The 16,655-nt window shown below is 33.1% G+C and overlaps 2 protein-coding genes across 6 annotated transcripts; both read right to left on the bottom strand.

The window, feature by feature from the left end:
• Positions 1-367: 367 nt before the first annotated feature.
• LOC105131736 (apurinic endonuclease-redox protein-like) lies at positions 368-4,571 on the bottom strand. Of its 5 annotated transcripts, none has more exons than XM_011034855.1 (11): positions 4,243-4,571; positions 3,796-3,979; positions 3,601-3,701; positions 3,348-3,427; positions 2,685-3,175; positions 2,399-2,509; positions 1,831-1,968; positions 1,657-1,704; positions 1,431-1,511; positions 1,058-1,217; positions 368-769 (listed from the first exon to the last, which is right to left on the bottom strand). In XM_011034855.1, exons 1-11 carry the CDS (start codon positions 4,293-4,295, stop codon positions 648-650), a joined length of 1,569 nt encoding a protein of 522 aa, XP_011033157.1. In that variant the 5' UTR covers positions 4,296-4,571; the 3' UTR covers positions 368-647. The 5 variants fall into 5 exon arrangements, with proteins under 5 accessions (XP_011033157.1, XP_011033158.1, XP_011033160.1 ...); XM_011034856.1 differs by having other exon boundaries at positions 3,363-3,427; XM_011034858.1 differs by having other exon boundaries at positions 3,796-3,971.
• A 5,069-nt stretch (positions 4,572-9,640) lies between these two features.
• Positions 9,641-14,977, bottom strand: LOC105131735 (glycosyltransferase-like At3g57200). The gene is made up of 11 exons (XM_011034854.1): positions 14,435-14,977; positions 13,496-13,645; positions 13,285-13,337; positions 12,583-12,691; positions 12,356-12,490; positions 12,144-12,188; positions 11,722-11,909; positions 11,245-11,386; positions 10,889-10,935; positions 10,524-10,611; positions 9,641-10,381 (listed from the first exon to the last, which is right to left on the bottom strand). Exons 1-11 carry the CDS (start codon positions 14,765-14,767, stop codon positions 10,148-10,150), a joined length of 1,524 nt encoding a protein of 507 aa, XP_011033156.1. The 5' UTR covers positions 14,768-14,977; the 3' UTR covers positions 9,641-10,147.
• Between the last annotated feature and the right edge of the window lie 1,678 nt (positions 14,978-16,655).

Genomic DNA, 16,655 nt, shown 5'->3' with positions numbered 1-16,655 from the left:
GCAACTTTGTTATGCTGCTCGGCTAATACAATGAAAGCTAATTCTGGGATTTACATGTAAGAAGGCCTTAATGTCAGCAACCAAAGGATCGATTTCCCAGTAGGAGCAGTCCTCGTTCTGCAGAATTTCACTGGCAGCAATTTTGGAATCTGCTTCAATTAACTCTCCCAACACTCATACGATTTATCAAATATAGAGCTTCCCTTATAGCCATGGTTTCACCTTGTAGCACTGATCAACAACGTTTCCTGATAGTCTGTTTTTATATATTGAAACTTGCTTTCTCCATGTAGATGATCCACATAAAGTATCTATTAATTATTACAATCTACAAATTATTAGATAATTCCGGAGCATTACTTTCATAAAAAAATAAAACGTGTGAATGATAATTAAAAAGCCTAAGTTTCAATAATTGATCATAATTTCAAAGTTGCAGTGGCCTTCAGATCTCACCTGCTTATAAATTCCCTATACAAGACTTCAGTGCTGACAGAATTATGTTTTCGGCACCAACCAAAAGACAAAAAGCATAAATACAACAGATTTGCCTCTGATCACCATCTAATTGCGTCGTCATTTGGAGTTGCTTGCCAAGACAAACTAATCCTTCTTGTATTTTGATGCAAGATATGGTTCTTGCAAAACTAAACCTTGAGAACAAGGCCAATAGGACAGTGATCACTCCCGTTAACATCAGGGACAATGTAGGAGTCATGAACATTGTCTGCTATGGATTCTGACACAAGAAAATAGTCAAGCCGCCATCCTGTTTCAAATTTCAGTGCAGCTACATAAATCAAAATGCATTGAGATATGATTAAACTTCTCTGAGATATCTTACAATAGCTTGGAAATTTTATGAATATAACATAAAAATGAATTCGGACCACATCAAAACTTCAAACATGAGTATAGTTACTTTTACCTTCTACTTCTTCTAGAGGTGAATCATTTTTTTTAAATCTGAAGACGTTTGAAAAAAATAAAAATGGAAGTGCTCTTTTCTGGAAAGGATTTATAGTTTGAAACTTTTGGAATTCAGGAGGTGAGATACCTTTGTTAGCTTTACGTCCACCATGTCGATAACCCCAGTAGGTATACCCAACAACATTAGGGTGCTGTTTTCTGAAGGTATCCACAAGTCCCTTCGATAAAAAACTTGACCCAAATGATTGCCTTTCTTCTTCTGTAAACCCAGCGCTTCTTTTATTTCCCTAAACATGTGCAGAAAACAAGAGAAAAAGGAAAATATTATAATGTGATTATAGTTGAAAATTTTGGTGATAATTTTATGATTGTAGGCTCAAAGCTATAAACATGCATTTGAAACTCAACCTAAAATTGGGGATCCAATACATTTGCTGACCTAACCTAATTGAGAAAATTGAAAAAACTTGGTGCAAACACATGAAATTTAAATGACTTACTGCAGGATTGTAAATATCTATCTCCTGGTGAGCACAATTCAGATCACCAGTCAAAATGACAGGCTTTGACTTTTCAAGCTCCTGCACCAAGCATGCAAAGCAGCACAAGCATTATATCAACCATGGAGATAGCTTAGTAGCTATGCCTTCTACAATTAAGATAAAAAAAAAATACATCTGCCCCCCAAAATGAAGTTGCAAGTGTTCACTTGAAAATCATGCTTACTTTCATGTAATTGCTAAGAGATGGATCCCATTGTGTAATCCTGTACGACTAGAATTACAGTAGAGTTGTTAGTCCATGAATAAATCCACCTCAGAACAGAGAGCTTAGGATGATAAAAGTACACGAAATAAAATAATCTAGTATAGTGATGGAAATAGAGCCAAGGCCAATTACCAGTCTTTTCAAGCCATCTCCAGCGTTAGGAACATAAGTATTTACTAAATAAAATGAATCAAACTCTGCTGTCACAACACGTCCCTCACAATCATGGTCTGGGATGCCTAGACCATAGCAGACAGAAAGGGGCTTTATCTGTCACACAAAATGATGATCTTCACTAAAATAAGTACTCACAAGCAAAACTATTATAAAAGCAAAATGCAAGTTTACAACTCAAGAAACTGGGATCAAAGTACTTTTAGAGAGGTCAAAAAAGGATCACAACCTTTTTACCATGAAGGCAGAAATATTTGGTATTCAGAAATAGTTCAACTCAAATTCTAATCTCTAGATAAGTAGATCACAATTCCATCATGTTAGCCTTTTGACAAGCTAGAAACAACTCGTTACTGTCAGCTTATATTTTCATCTATGATATTATTCCGCAATGTGGGTATAATTATATGACATGAATGATAGAGAGAGTCATCTACATCAGGAAAACATGTCATTAGGAACAAATCTGATGTTCTGTGATTCTAAAAAGAAATTCATGGACAGAGTCAGAAAAGGATAAGCATACCCGAGAGACAATTGCAGTCCCAGAATAACCAAGTTTAGCATTGCTACATGTCCAGAAGCTATTCTCATAACCATCTATCAGACATTGTTTGATGGAATCAACATCCTTCTCCTGCTTCCAAAATCAGAGGGAACAGTCAAGGAACCGTCAATTTAAAGAATTTAACCTAGGGTTTGGAATGATTAGGCACCAGATGCTAGATATTTGTTCCAGCAATGAAAACAATGTTAATCAGATAACTCTAATTAAACACCTCATGCAATCATATGTGCGACAATACACTTGCCTGCAGTTTGGTCTCTTGCAAGCACAACACGTCAAAGTTTTCCCTTTGGGCAAGTTCAAGGGCAGAGAATCCCTCAAACTTCAATAATGCTCTTAACCCATTGACATTCCAAGACATTAGCTTCACCGAGTTTCCATCAGTGAGAGGTGCAGGCCTCATGGTTCTGGGGTTATACGGAATCCACCCTTTCTGTGGCTTCTTATGTGAAAGAACTGTCCAGGGTTCAGCTTGAGGCAAAGTAACAAGATCATCAGTTTTAATTGAAAGCTTCCTCTTTGAAGTGACTATTTCAGTATCAACTTTGACAATTTCATCCTCAACATAGGATTGTTTCATCCTTCTCTTGCTCTGTTTAAACCCAGAAACCTCTGAAACAGTGTTAATGCTTACAACGCTGCTCTCATCAGATGTACGTTTAGTATTCTTTTGCAGTGAAATATTTTCCAGAGAATTAAAGGAAACACGCTCTTCTAATTCCTGAGAGCTTTCACCTGCATGTGTGGGAAACAGCTAATTATCAGAATTTTGTAAATGAGAAAGATACTTTTTTCAATAGTTAGAGAAAGTCCTCTTTCACCCTAGCTAAATAACAACGACCACATCAAGCTCCCAAATTTACTGCCAGAAAACATAAAGACTTATTTTAAAACTAGTATTTGTTACCATCTATCTGCTTGCCCATGAAATGCTTTAAAGCAAATACAAGGTCACCTTTACGACCTTTGGCAGGGACTCCAAATTTCCTGAAATTCCAAAGCCGACATTGAAAACCAAGGATCAATGCACATACAAATGCAGTGCTACTTTCATAAAATATTTTGACTCCAGAAAACCAAACAAGTGAGGTTAGAGAAAAAAACTATTGCACTTTTCAGTCAAAACAAAACCTATATACAAGCATCGGAATTTCCTTTACCTCAATGTTGCTCTAAGTTCCTGAACTGTCATCGCTTCTATTTTTGCTGGATCTTCCTTGATACTTTGAAATTCAACTGACTGGACTTTCCAGCAACTTTCCTAAAATTCAAGCCAGTCATTTATTACTCAACTGTCCATTACTGCAAACATCACAAAACCATATCAAATTTATTTATTCTTTTCAAACACTAACCTCGATTAAAACATCCTCACTACAATCACCACTCATCCCCTTAAGTTTACTATCTTTCTTATCATCAACAATTGAAGCAGCAGCAGATTTGATTGAACTCGAGACACCTCGTTTAGAACTCATCACCCTTAATCTCAAAGAACCTAGTTGTCCAATCTTCAAGCTCCTTGGCCTAGCTGCAAAACTACAGCATTCTATTTCAATTACTGCTTTCTCATTTCAAAACAACAAAAGCTACAAATTTTCATTCCCTTCACATTCAACTAACAAAACTATCATGTATCTTAATCAAGTTATGAACTTTCAGCGAACCCATTATTGTAAAAGCTACAAAGGTGAAGTATTGGCTAACAAAATCAAACCAAAAGGCAAAACCATGCAAAAAGCTTCGAACTTTGAACTGGAATAAAAGAGAGAAATAAAAATATTCAAAAAGAGTCTTAAAACCTGGAGAGATTAATGAAAGACTTGACCCCTATTTGCAACGCTTGAAGACTCATTGATCAAGAAATGAATAAACCCAGTAACATAGAGTGACACGGGTGCGTACGTTAAGCTGGATTAGGGCGCAGGTTAGCATTAGCAGCGTGTGATAAAGAACCGCCAATGTGGGTTTTGCTTTGCAAAGAGAGAATGGTAAGAGGATTATAGAAACACCGCGTCTTTGGGCACACGTTCGCTTTTCCGCAGGAATTTCGCACAATTTATGTTTCCCAACACTCTTTACTTCACCTTTTCATCTCTCGACTGGCTCAGTGTCTGAAAGTTTTTCGGTGTTTTCGTTTTTGTTTTTTAAATAATTTTTTATATTAAAATATCTATTAATATTTTTTTTAAAGAAAATTAATATTAATATATTAAAATGATCTAAAATAAATAAATTATATTAAATTTTAATTAAAAAAATTAAAATTTTTAAAAATAAAAATTGAACCGCGTTTCCAAACATCCTCTCAATTTAAACTTCAGAATTAATTATGATGTGTTTGCTTTAGTTCTAGAATAACAACATCATAACTTATATATATAAGTGAATAAATTAAATATTACAATTTTTAAATATAAAAATATATTATAATAAAATATTAGTTTTATTAATTACATTAATTATTTAATAAAATATTTATCTATATATTTATTTTCCAAGAATTTAAAACACCTAAAAAATTATAATCATATTCAAACATGATTAAAAATTATATATTTCAATAAAATAATTAATTAAAAAATAACCATACATGTATATTGTAGTAATTCTTGCCTTATTGGATCCTTAATAGTTCAATAAATTCATAAGTTTTTTCCTAGATAAAAAATATAATTTACAAAATATATTAAGAGTGTCTAGTAGAACCCATATATTTAACTTCCATATAAATTAATTAAACTCATTATTTATCTATTACAATGATTAATTTAAAAGTTTATTATCTTAACATGTTTATTCATCAAAATAATATTTTCATTAGTTAGGAGATAATCTCATTGACTCATCCATTCAACAAGACATTATTACTAGTAATCAGAAAATTATTTTATCTACTTACCCATTTAATATAACATTATTTTCAGTATCCAGGATTCAACACATATTATTGCTAATAATTAGGAAATAACCTACTCGACCCACCTATTTAATAAGGCATTATTTTTAGTAACCAAAAAACAATCTTCTCGACTCATCCATTTAACAAGACGTTGTTACCAGTAACTAGGAAATTATTTTATCTACTTGCCTATTCACTATGATATTATTTTCAATAACCAGGATTCATCAGGGTATTATTTCAGTAACTAGAAAATAATTTTCTTAACCTGCTTATTCAACGGGGCATTATTTTTAATAACAAAGAAATAATCTTCTCGACTCACCTATTCAATATGATATTATTACTAATATTTAAGAAATTATTTTATCTAGTTGCTCATTCAACATGGCATTATTTTCAATAATCAGAATTCAACAAGGCATTATTCCTAGTAACAAGGAAGTAATCCTCTCGACTCACTCATTTAACAAGGCATTATTTCTAGTAAACAGGAAATTATCTTCTCAACTTGCCCATTCAACAGGGCATTATTTTATCTCTATCTCTCTCTATTTTTTTTCTTTTAATCTATATACCAAAAATCACAATTTATGAAAATTTCTTCTACTATTAGTTAAAATAAGCTATTTAATTATTTCAAGGTGATGAACACCTACCTAGTGTCTATGTGTGTAAAGAGATCTCTTGTTCCTGGATAGGTCCTCCGACCTTCTCTATACCAAACATAAATTACTATATTATTTTCATTTATTGATATCTGTAAAAATTCTAATATCAATTATGTATTTGTCGAATATACTCAACACCCTTAATTAAATTTAAATGAATCATTTATTTATTTATTTACAAAATTCATTATTCAACTTAACCTATCAACATCAATTATCCTTAATTGTGCAATATCTCTCAAGAATATGATGAAAACTCTTTTTTTTTTTAATTTTCTTCTTTTAACCAAAATTAACCTAAGGAAGTAAATAAAGATTTTTTTTATTTTTTTATTTAAATCCTTACTCCTTTTATAATAATAACACTTATAAACCTATTTCTTCCTATATTTTTCAAATAATTATATTAAAACCTCAAATCCCCTAATTATTTTCTCTTTTGACCCAAAGTTCTAAAAAAAAGGAGGAAATAATTTTTATTTTTTATTTAAAATTAAACACTTACCCAATCTTAATACATGCATTCTAACATAGTTTAATTATAATTTACATCATTCCCATAATCTATAAAATAAACCCATATTTTCACATAATTCAATTCTATGTAATCCTTCATCAAACATAAAATTAGAGGAATAAATAATTTGGAGCATGATATTTAGCTTATTTTGATAAGGATTTAAGAAAAGAATGCAAGAAAAAAATCAAGTTTTCTTTTCTTTCCTCGTCAAACCCTAACTTGAATTTTTTCTTCCAAAACACTCACCACCTTAAAATCATCCCCTCTTGATGTTTAACTAAGTTAATCACTCTAATTACTAATTTTAATTGGTGAAATTAACAAGAATTTGTGTAGAAAAATTACATAATTTCTCCTCCTCTTTTGGTTTCACACTCTCGGTTAAAAGAGAGAAAAATTGGAGTATTTACAGTTTAGATTTTATTTATTTACACATTAACCCTCATTACTTTTTATTTCTATTTTTGTCACTTAATTTTTCTTTTTACTTAATTACACCACAATACCTTACCTTTTATTCAATTGTGTCCATTTACAATACCTGAAATCCTTTTATTTAATCTATTATGTATTTTATTTTGTTCAGATTATAATTTATTAGGTTTTCATATTCTCCTACCCTAAAAGGAAATTTTGTCTTTGAAATTTGGACCTCATACCTAAATTTGGGAATAACTCGAGGTGTTTTTGTCTTATTTGAGATTCTGTTTTCCAAGTCACCTCCTTGATTTGGGAATTTTTCCACAATATCTTGATCATTAAAATCTTTTTATTCCTCAATTCTTTCACATTGTAATCTAAAACTTTAACTTGCTTCATTTCAAATGTTAAATTCTCATTAATTTCCAGAGGAATTTGAGGCAAGACCCGAGATGGATCTATTTCAGCTTTTCTTAACAGAGAGACATGAAACACATCATGGATTTTGCCCAAATGAGGAGGTGAGCTAATTTGTAGGCTACAGGCCTAATCCTTTTAATGACCTCAAAAAACCCAACATACATTGGCCTTAGTTTTCCTTTCATGTCGAATCTTAATTCATGTTTCCACGGGGCTACTTTTAAAAATATTTTATCACCAATTTCAAAATTTAAGGGTCTTCTCCTATCATTTGCATAACTATCTATCTTGCACAACTTTCATTTTATTCCTTATAATCTTTATTTTTTCTAAGGTAATCTATACTAGCTTTGGTTCCATTAGTTATTTATTCCTTACTTCTTCCCAACACACTAGCGTTCGACATCTTCAACCATATAAGGCTTTATAGGGAGCCATTCTTATTGTAACCCAATAGCTTTTGTTGTAAGTGAATTCTACAAGTGGTAGATGATCTTCTCAATTTCCCCCAAACTCCAATATACAGGTTTTTAGTAAATCCTCCAATATTTGGATAGTCCTCCCAAATTGACCATTAGCCTAAGGATGAAAAGCGGTGCTTAAATTTAACTTTGTTTCAAGAGCCTGTTGAACACTTGGCCATAATCAGGAGATAAACCTTAGATCTTGATCTGAACTTATTGACATTGGCACAAGCGTATAACCTTACTACTTCATTTACATACAATTTTGCTAATTTCTCCACTGAATCTATCATTTTCATTGACAAAAAAAATGCAGATTTAGTTAATCAATCCACAATAACCCAAATAGCATCATCCCTCCTTTTCCTCCAGGTAATCCAAAGCTGGTTTTTTGGTTTTCACCTTTATTTGCAAGCAAACCTCACACTTAGCCACATATTCATTTCATATTCAGCCACCAATAAAATTCTTTTAAATCCCAGTATATTTTAGCACTTCCAAGATGTGTTGCAAGTCTCGACTTATGAATCTCCTGTAAAACTTTTCTTTTCAGTGTTTGATTACCTAGTAAGTACATTTATCTTCCAAGGACTACCATTTTATCTTTCTTGATTTGGAACAACATCTTGATTCTTGACCTCACCTTTTCCTTTATCTTACAGACTTTTAAATCTTCTTGTCGAGCTTCTAGTACTCTGTCTCAAAGGGTTGACATCACTCTTAACTGAGTCACTAATGACTCATCCGATCCCACCTCTAACTAGGGATCAATCTTTATTAACTCTAGCAATTCTTTTTCATCTCAATCCTCTTAGTGAGTATCTATTATCTTGACCTTACGACCAAGAGCATTTGTAACTACATTTGCTTTTCCCGGATGATAATCAATTATACAATCACAATCCTTTATCAATTTCATCCAACGTCTTTGTTGCATATTTAATTTCTTTTGCGCCATTAAATACCTCAAACTCTTATGATCTGTGAATATCTAATTTTAAATTATATATCAAGTAATTAATCTCATGAGCCTTTAACTATCTTGAGATATACACAATTATTTTACTGTGTTATATCAACATATACCCTAATCTTGTCTTCAATGCATCACTATAAACCACTAATCTTTTTCTAAAGTGTTAACGCTAGTGTAATAATAAGTCTCATTTTCAGTTCTTGCTAAAAAGTAATTATAAAACATATTAAAATAATATTTTTAATATTAACACATAAAAATATATAAAAAAATAATTTAAACAACAAAATTTAAATTTTTATAAATCTTTATTTAAGCCCCATTTCCAATTTGGAATAAATTAGTTCATTCAAATTCCTTTTCAATTATTAGAAAAATATCGAGGATAAGCTTCATATTGCTTTTCAATTATTAGAAAATATTGAGGCTAAGCTTCGTGTCCTTTTTACAACAATAAATATTTGAAAAATACCTCATCACAGCTATGTTAGAATAAAAAATTCAAATATATTACAAATATATAATCTTGATACACATTATTTTAAAAAAATTATTGTGACAAAACTTGAAATTATAACTCTCGATCAAGTTTCAGTTTTAGGTAAAACATGCATGTATAAATTAATAATAAAAAAAAATTCTTATCATGATTTCTCCCAGGACTCCAACAATGGAGAACATAACAAGGGTTTCTTTAGCTAAGTTGCCATGTTGTTTTTCTCCTTTTATTGTTCCTTTTAGATGTCCGGTAATTTCCAGACGATCATTAAGGTCGAACTGCTAATTGTATCACTGTTACATTTGCCTGCAAGATCTAAGAGCCGACAAAATTCCAAACATTTTCATCACAATAAATGAATAGGCAGCTGCTAAAGTAGAGATAGAGAAGATGGAACGGAAAAGGTCCACCTTTCGTATCTTGAATGGGGAACGTATGCTGTTATATGTTTTCCCATACAGCGTGTAAAACAGCAATTGGATTAGCAGGGGCTTCAGATTACAACTGCAGGCAATCAGCTATGGCAACCAGAAAAACTACCACGACGACAAAAATCAAGAATGTATAATCAGAATCTCGCTCTACACCTCTCACTCTACAGAACCTAATACCTAAACCAAAATGTACATCAGCGCTTGGGTAATGATCGGGAAAGAGCCCCATGAAACTGCACATTGAAGTGCCCCATCTCAACAGTGATAACTGCTTTTCTTGCTACCTCAAGTTCTTGCTCATCAATATTGTCAAGAACTTTACATACCTCTTCAATCAACAACACGACCAGGCGAGAAGGGGGTTAAGGGTTAATGTGCATGTAATGCAATCACATCTCCATTTAAATACCTTCCAGGCCAGGAGGAGATAGTGGTGGAATTGCTGAAGAAAAAGAGGTGTTGTCAGGGATCTGCAAGACCCTTCTTGCAGTTGCCTTGGATTCTCCATCATGGCCAATCTTACTTGAGGAAGTAACTCCAGCTGTGGAAGAGTTCGTAACTGATGATAAGACCTTCTGTGCCGATGCTATCACAGAGGTAAAAACACCAGTTTCCCTAAGTCTCTGTACAATAACCTGTGAACAGAAAATTAAGAAGACATCAGGAATATGTTCATTGAATTGCGCGCAGATCCACCCCAAACAAACTCCTCTGCAGTTCAAAGATGGGACTTGAAAAGGAAAGCTTTGGTTGGAAAATTTGGGCAGTAAAACACACCATGGGAGCATAGATGCGGGTCAGGATGCCTTTTCTCAAGAGTTTCAGGTTCAGTGCTTTGTCAGTCCACACAATGCGTTCCCGGTACCTGGTGCAATGAGGAACTGGATATGATGAGCAATTATTTAGGAATTTCTTTTTTTTGAACAACCAATTATTTAGGATACAGATATGCATTTTAGGGAAAAAACCCATCATCAATCACAATGATGGAAGGAAACTCGCTCATCATTGGAATTGTGAGCATCAAATCTCTAATTTTATGATTGCACAATGTTCGGTATTCATGCAACTTCAAGAGGGGTCAATGGATTCACATCAAGACTGTAAAACAAAATGCAGGAAAATGGTGATATATGTAGTACCAGTGAAGCATTTCCTCCTCAGTTGCTGTTGAAGCAATTATGAATGCCTGTTCAGTATAAAACAATGATATAGTTGTAAGTGAACATTAATAGAATACCAAGTCTTGTCATGAAATGCTCTCATCTTGTTTTTTCTGATAAATATAAACCCTAGAGAGAAGTTGCATCAACTGCAAGGGAAAGAAAAACAACATATATAATCCCAAACTAAGATTATGTCAATTGTGCAGACTAAGGTCATCTTGGCAACAGAATCAGTTCGCCTCAAAAGAAGAAGAGGAGCACGAGAAATTCAACAGGCAATATTTCTACCTAGAAACACAGAACAGAAAAGAAATCCATGCATGAAAACTCACAGCTCTGTCGAATTCCAACATGAAGCATCTTTTGACATCCTCCTTTGTAGGCTTGCATCCACACCGATCACGTCTTGAAGTCAAATCAGAAAATTTAGGGTATGTGTAATGCAGAACAGCAGCCTCCTCCAATTTAACCTCACTAGCAAAGTTTACAGAGAAACTTTTAAAGGAGTGCAACCAATAAAGAAACTATAGATTCAACTCTTTATGCATGCATCAGCAGCGTCAAGTCAGGATAGATGACCATAATATGCAGATACATAAACTGAAATACAGGCAATGAATGTGAAGCGGTGACATGCCAAAAAAAGATGCATGAATGCAATAAAATGCATGGTCAGGTCCTATTCATCTGATGGTAAATTTAAGTTCATTTCTTCTATGCATTCACAAGCAGAACATACAAAAAGCAACAGCATAAAACAAGAGAAGAGTATGACATGCACATGAAATTGTCAGATAGAATGACAGTACTTGGGTGTTTTCATATAGTTATGCCATCTGTGCGCGCCATTAGGACGAAGATGATCTTGAATACGAGCAGCAGATTTCCCATTCCCATATGTCAGAAAATAGTTTGGATTACCACGGGTTGCTTCCTTATAATTTCCAAAGTATACATCTTTGGGAAGATGGTCATAGTTCTTCTTGAACATTGAGACCTACGGCCACAAAAAAAAAAAAAGATATGAACTAGTGATGCTTGTCTGGGAGAGGAAATACCAAAAATCCAAAAACACAAGATATGAACTAGTGATGCTTGTCTGAGAGAGGAAATACCAAAAATCCAAAAACACACTGACAAACACATATTAGGCAACAGTTATTTGAATTAGCTTAAGTTGTGAGAAAAGGTTATTTGAATTAGCTTAAGTTGTGAGAAAAATAAAAGGTACCTCACTAAAAGGTTCCTTGATATCATCTCGCTCAACACTGCTCTCCTGAAATGGATTTCATGATCATCAAATTTCAAGAAGAATGGTAGAACAAAAGATACCAATAGGTACACATTGCGTTGAGCATAAATTTATTGACACCAAAGCCCACAAAACAAGCTTGCAAGAAGTAATATATATCATATAAATTTTCTAAAGGAAGTTCAACTCACGTAATTTGGAAAGATAACCATATCAACATTTCCAGGCACATCCAAGAGCAACTGTCTCAAGGAATATTCACGAGCTCCAGCAGGATGAATGAGCTCATCGGTGTCAAGATGGATAATCCAGTCCATACCCGCCTCCTAAAATTTCAATACATAAAATATGTAAAGCTGTCATAAAAAATTTCAATAACAGATGGCTTATGAAGCATGTGAGAATGTACTCTCCATACCCTTGCCATGACAATAGCCATTTCCATATTGAGGGATTGCTTCACAAATAGCTCGTAGTTACATGGTTTGTAGAAGAAGCTTGACAACCAAGTCTCATTCCAGATCCGACTAATAGCCCAAAACATAATAAAAATAACAAAATTAAATGAGATTCAGTCAGATTAAAAATAACATACATGTAAGGAGAAGAATAACCAATATCAAAGAGATTGGGAAAGAAGGGGCTAGTTTTCCTGATTTTAGAATAGAATAGTGACAAGAAGATCATATAATCGCCACTGAGTAGATTAGGAATGAAGCTGAGTTGAGTAACATTCAACAATGTCTAAGTGAAGGAAACAGTATCTATTCAAATGCTTTAAATCATTCCTAAGCATGTATATTAAGTCCATGGCCACTACAATAGAAAAACATTTCACCACATGATGGTCAATATTCTTCAGAAGTTCCCTGACCAAACCACTCTATTAAATCCTTGTATCTTGAATTATCAACAAACATAACCAAGGTTAGCTGTGATTTGAAAGAGTACACAGCATAAAATGACAAAACCAAATCACCAACACCTAACCAACATTCTAATTATGGGCAATAGAAAAGATGCTGCCATCTTTTCTGTATATCATATCTATGAAGAGGAGAGACTGGTGTTCTTCACTTAACTAACTTAAATAGAGACATCCAAGAGAAAAGACATCAACCTTTTAGCTTGTTGTTCCTCTAATTCTCTTGTTCTGTATATAACTTTTACCCCCTGCAAAAGACGAGCAAAGCCCATCAAAACAAACATTCAGAAGATACAAACAGAAAAAAGAAAAAACTACAGAAAAGCAAACACACAGCCCCAGAAGCATAAAAACAAGTTAAAGCTATAACACAGATGTGGTATCAGGAAACTGAAAATTAACTCACCGGAATCGTTTCCAAGACTTTAGATACAGTGGGGGAGGCAGCTTTCCCCTCCACAAAAAGAAAAAAAGTTGAGACTCCCATAACCTTGTGATAAAAAATCCATGGTAAAGTCTGCTCTAAGCCAGCAGAGGTGCTTGTTGTTATACATATCTGCCAAGAAGCAAAATTATGGAAGCAAGTGTCTTAATTTGCATCACATAACTCATAAAAGTAAACATTTCAAAAGCACAAAACATCTTAATATCCATAACATTCGATCTGATAGCTGCATTTATCAACGATCAGTTCAGTTGTTGAACTAACGAACAACTAGGACAGATGGAGAAAGTAGTTAAACTCCGAACAAATTACCATAAACCAAGGTAAGCTAAATGAAACTAATTCTAGGATTAATATGCATTCGACTCAAATTATCCACATAGACAATGCTAAAATGAACAGGTCAATATTCAAACAATTGTTAACACAATCACCCAACAGAAACGTTCTTGTTGATCATATCTTTGCGGTGATCTAACGATTTAAAGCCAAACCAAGACTGCATCAAAATAACTTGCCTCGCTCCTATTTTCAGAGATCAGATAAAACAAAAAATATACATTGCAGAAATCAAAAACATTTATTTTTCGTTTTTTTTTTAAATTATCGTACACATGACGACAGAAAATCAAGCTAAAAATATTGACTTTAATAAAAAAAACCCAAAAATAGAAACCAAGATCATTAATAAAAAAAAATTCCATAAATTTAAATTTTTAATGTCTTATCAATCTTTTTAATGGAATCCTAATCATATACTATCGGAATCAGCATTTACCAGATGCCCAGATACCAAACCAGACCCGAAAACCCAAATCCTAAAAAAGTCATAAAAAATCAACCACTCTCAAAACATCCCAAAAACACATCCCCACAAAAACTGAAAGAAAAAAAAATCACCTTGGGTTTCAGATCCGACCCGAACCCGAATTTCCAATCACGAAAATAAGGAAAGGAAAGGGAATGACTCTGACCCAGAAGATCCGTACACCCCGAACCCGAATTCCTAACCGCATCCTTAATCGACCCGCTGGTAGATTCCATTCCGGGAAACTCGTGGTGATCAGGAGACCACCGGGTAATGGGGTCAGTCAACCCGCCCCGCCATTGAAGAAGAAATGCAAAAGCGGCTAAGGTTAATGGAAGAAGAGTTAGAAGTAATAATAAACGCGAAGTAAAAAGATTGGCAGAAGATGTTTGTGATGTTGAGGTGGTGGGTCTTGAACCCGCCATTCGAAAGAAATAAATATAGAGAGAGGGGGGGTTAGTGGTGCGTAAATGTGAGCAGATAAAAGAATTTGTGAGTAGAGAGTGGATTTATTGAGAGAGAGGGGGGGTGGGAAACCGAAGAGGAATGGACGGAGGAGTTGCTCTCAATGGAATGGAGCAAAGAACGTGACGAGAGACGGAGGAATTTTGTCGTTGGGTGTGTGTTATTGCCGTCTTTCAGTTTTTTAAATTTTAATTTTATTAATATTATTCTTTCTTTCTTTCTTTCTTTTATTAAAGACGGATTGATTTTTAAATTTTAATTTTACTAAAATCACATCATAACACGGGAAGTAAACTAGTTGCTTGTTATACTTGCACACGGGATACGATAACGGTCCACGATAAATTGTATTTGGAGAAAATAGTCCTCATACTTTTTTTTTTACGGAGGCCATAAGAAAGAAAATAAAAATTGATTGAGCATAACTTTTCTTAAAGCAAGATTCCAAGCTTTATCAAGCATTGGCAGGATTATAGGATCGATAGAAAGAGAGAGACTTTCTTGAATAAGCAGTCAATATCCCTCAGATCTCGTGTTAATAAATAACAATAAAAGTAAAAATTATTTTCGTAATAACGTCGCCAATGGATCATCCGATATTTGGCGGTAAAGCACGATTAACGTATAATCACACAGAGAGAGGGGAGGTGGCAGGCATTTTTCTTAATTTTACTGTAAGTTTTTTCAAGAAGACAGTGTACCATCTCTCAATCATCTATGCTCCTCCTCCGAGATCTTCACAAAAATATTACAGGCCTTCTTGTTCGTGCTGTTGAACAGTCTGAACCCGTCTGCGTTGCGGGATGGCTGGGACTGTGTTCTGGCATGCGACCATGGTGATGGGTTGGTTCGAGTTCTTGGTTCTTGATGGTTCATATCCTCTTTTTTGGTCGGAATAAATAGGGTCAAATTCAAGTCAAGTTTTATATAATTAAGTACGATTGTTGTGATAAAAAAAACTAGTTTTAAAAATATCTAATATATTTGTAAATAAATTATTAAATTTATTTGTTAACGTGGTGTACCGTGCGATCAAACTCGTAAACAAACATGGCATGGCATGAGGGTGTTTTTGTTTTATAGTTGATATTAAGGTTTGTATGTGGAGTTCATAAAAAAATTAAGAAAAATTAAATAAAAATTAAATTTTATAATTGAATTTTATATATAATTATATTATACTCAATTTCAATCTTAACAATAAAGGTGTGTTTGGTGCGTGTTTTCCAAACATTTATCATTTTAATAGTGAAGGTATTTTGAGATGAATATTCGGATATTGAAATTTTTTCTACTTTAATCTTGACAACATCATTTACATCTTAAATGATGTTTTCATGAGGAAATTTTTGGTTAAAAGACGTCACGAGCATGGTTGAATGTTTGTTCTTGTATTACAATCTATTTTTAAAAAAATAATTTTTTTATTTGAAAAGGCTTTAAATTGATTTTTTAAGATGTCTTTGAATGATCTTGATGATATCAAATTTTTTTAAAATATAAAAAATATAATTTTAATGTATTTTTTTAATTGAAATTCATTTTTATAAATCATCTTGCACCAGTATACTATACACATACTAAAATACAAATAGTTATTAAATAAAATATCCAATACAAATTTTTTTTTAAGGTTACATCTAATTTATGGCCAATAAAAAAAATTAAATATATGATAAGAAAAACATGTTTATTTGGAAATACGAAGACAAACATAAAATAAATATATTTATGATTTCTATAATTTTTTAAAAAATATATATATAAAGAAATGTCTCTTCTATTCCAACTATCTTCATCTTTTCTTTTCTTTTTTCTCTCGACAATAGCCCAATGCTATTCAATAAA

Source organism: Populus euphratica, unplaced genomic scaffold (assembly GCF_000495115.2).
Source record: "Populus euphratica unplaced genomic scaffold, PopEup_1.0 scaffold101.1, whole genome shotgun sequence".
Taxonomy (NCBI): domain Eukaryota; kingdom Viridiplantae; phylum Streptophyta; class Magnoliopsida; order Malpighiales; family Salicaceae; genus Populus; species Populus euphratica.
Note: the sequence above shows the minus strand (reverse complement) of the source record. Positions and strands in the feature narration are given on the sequence as shown.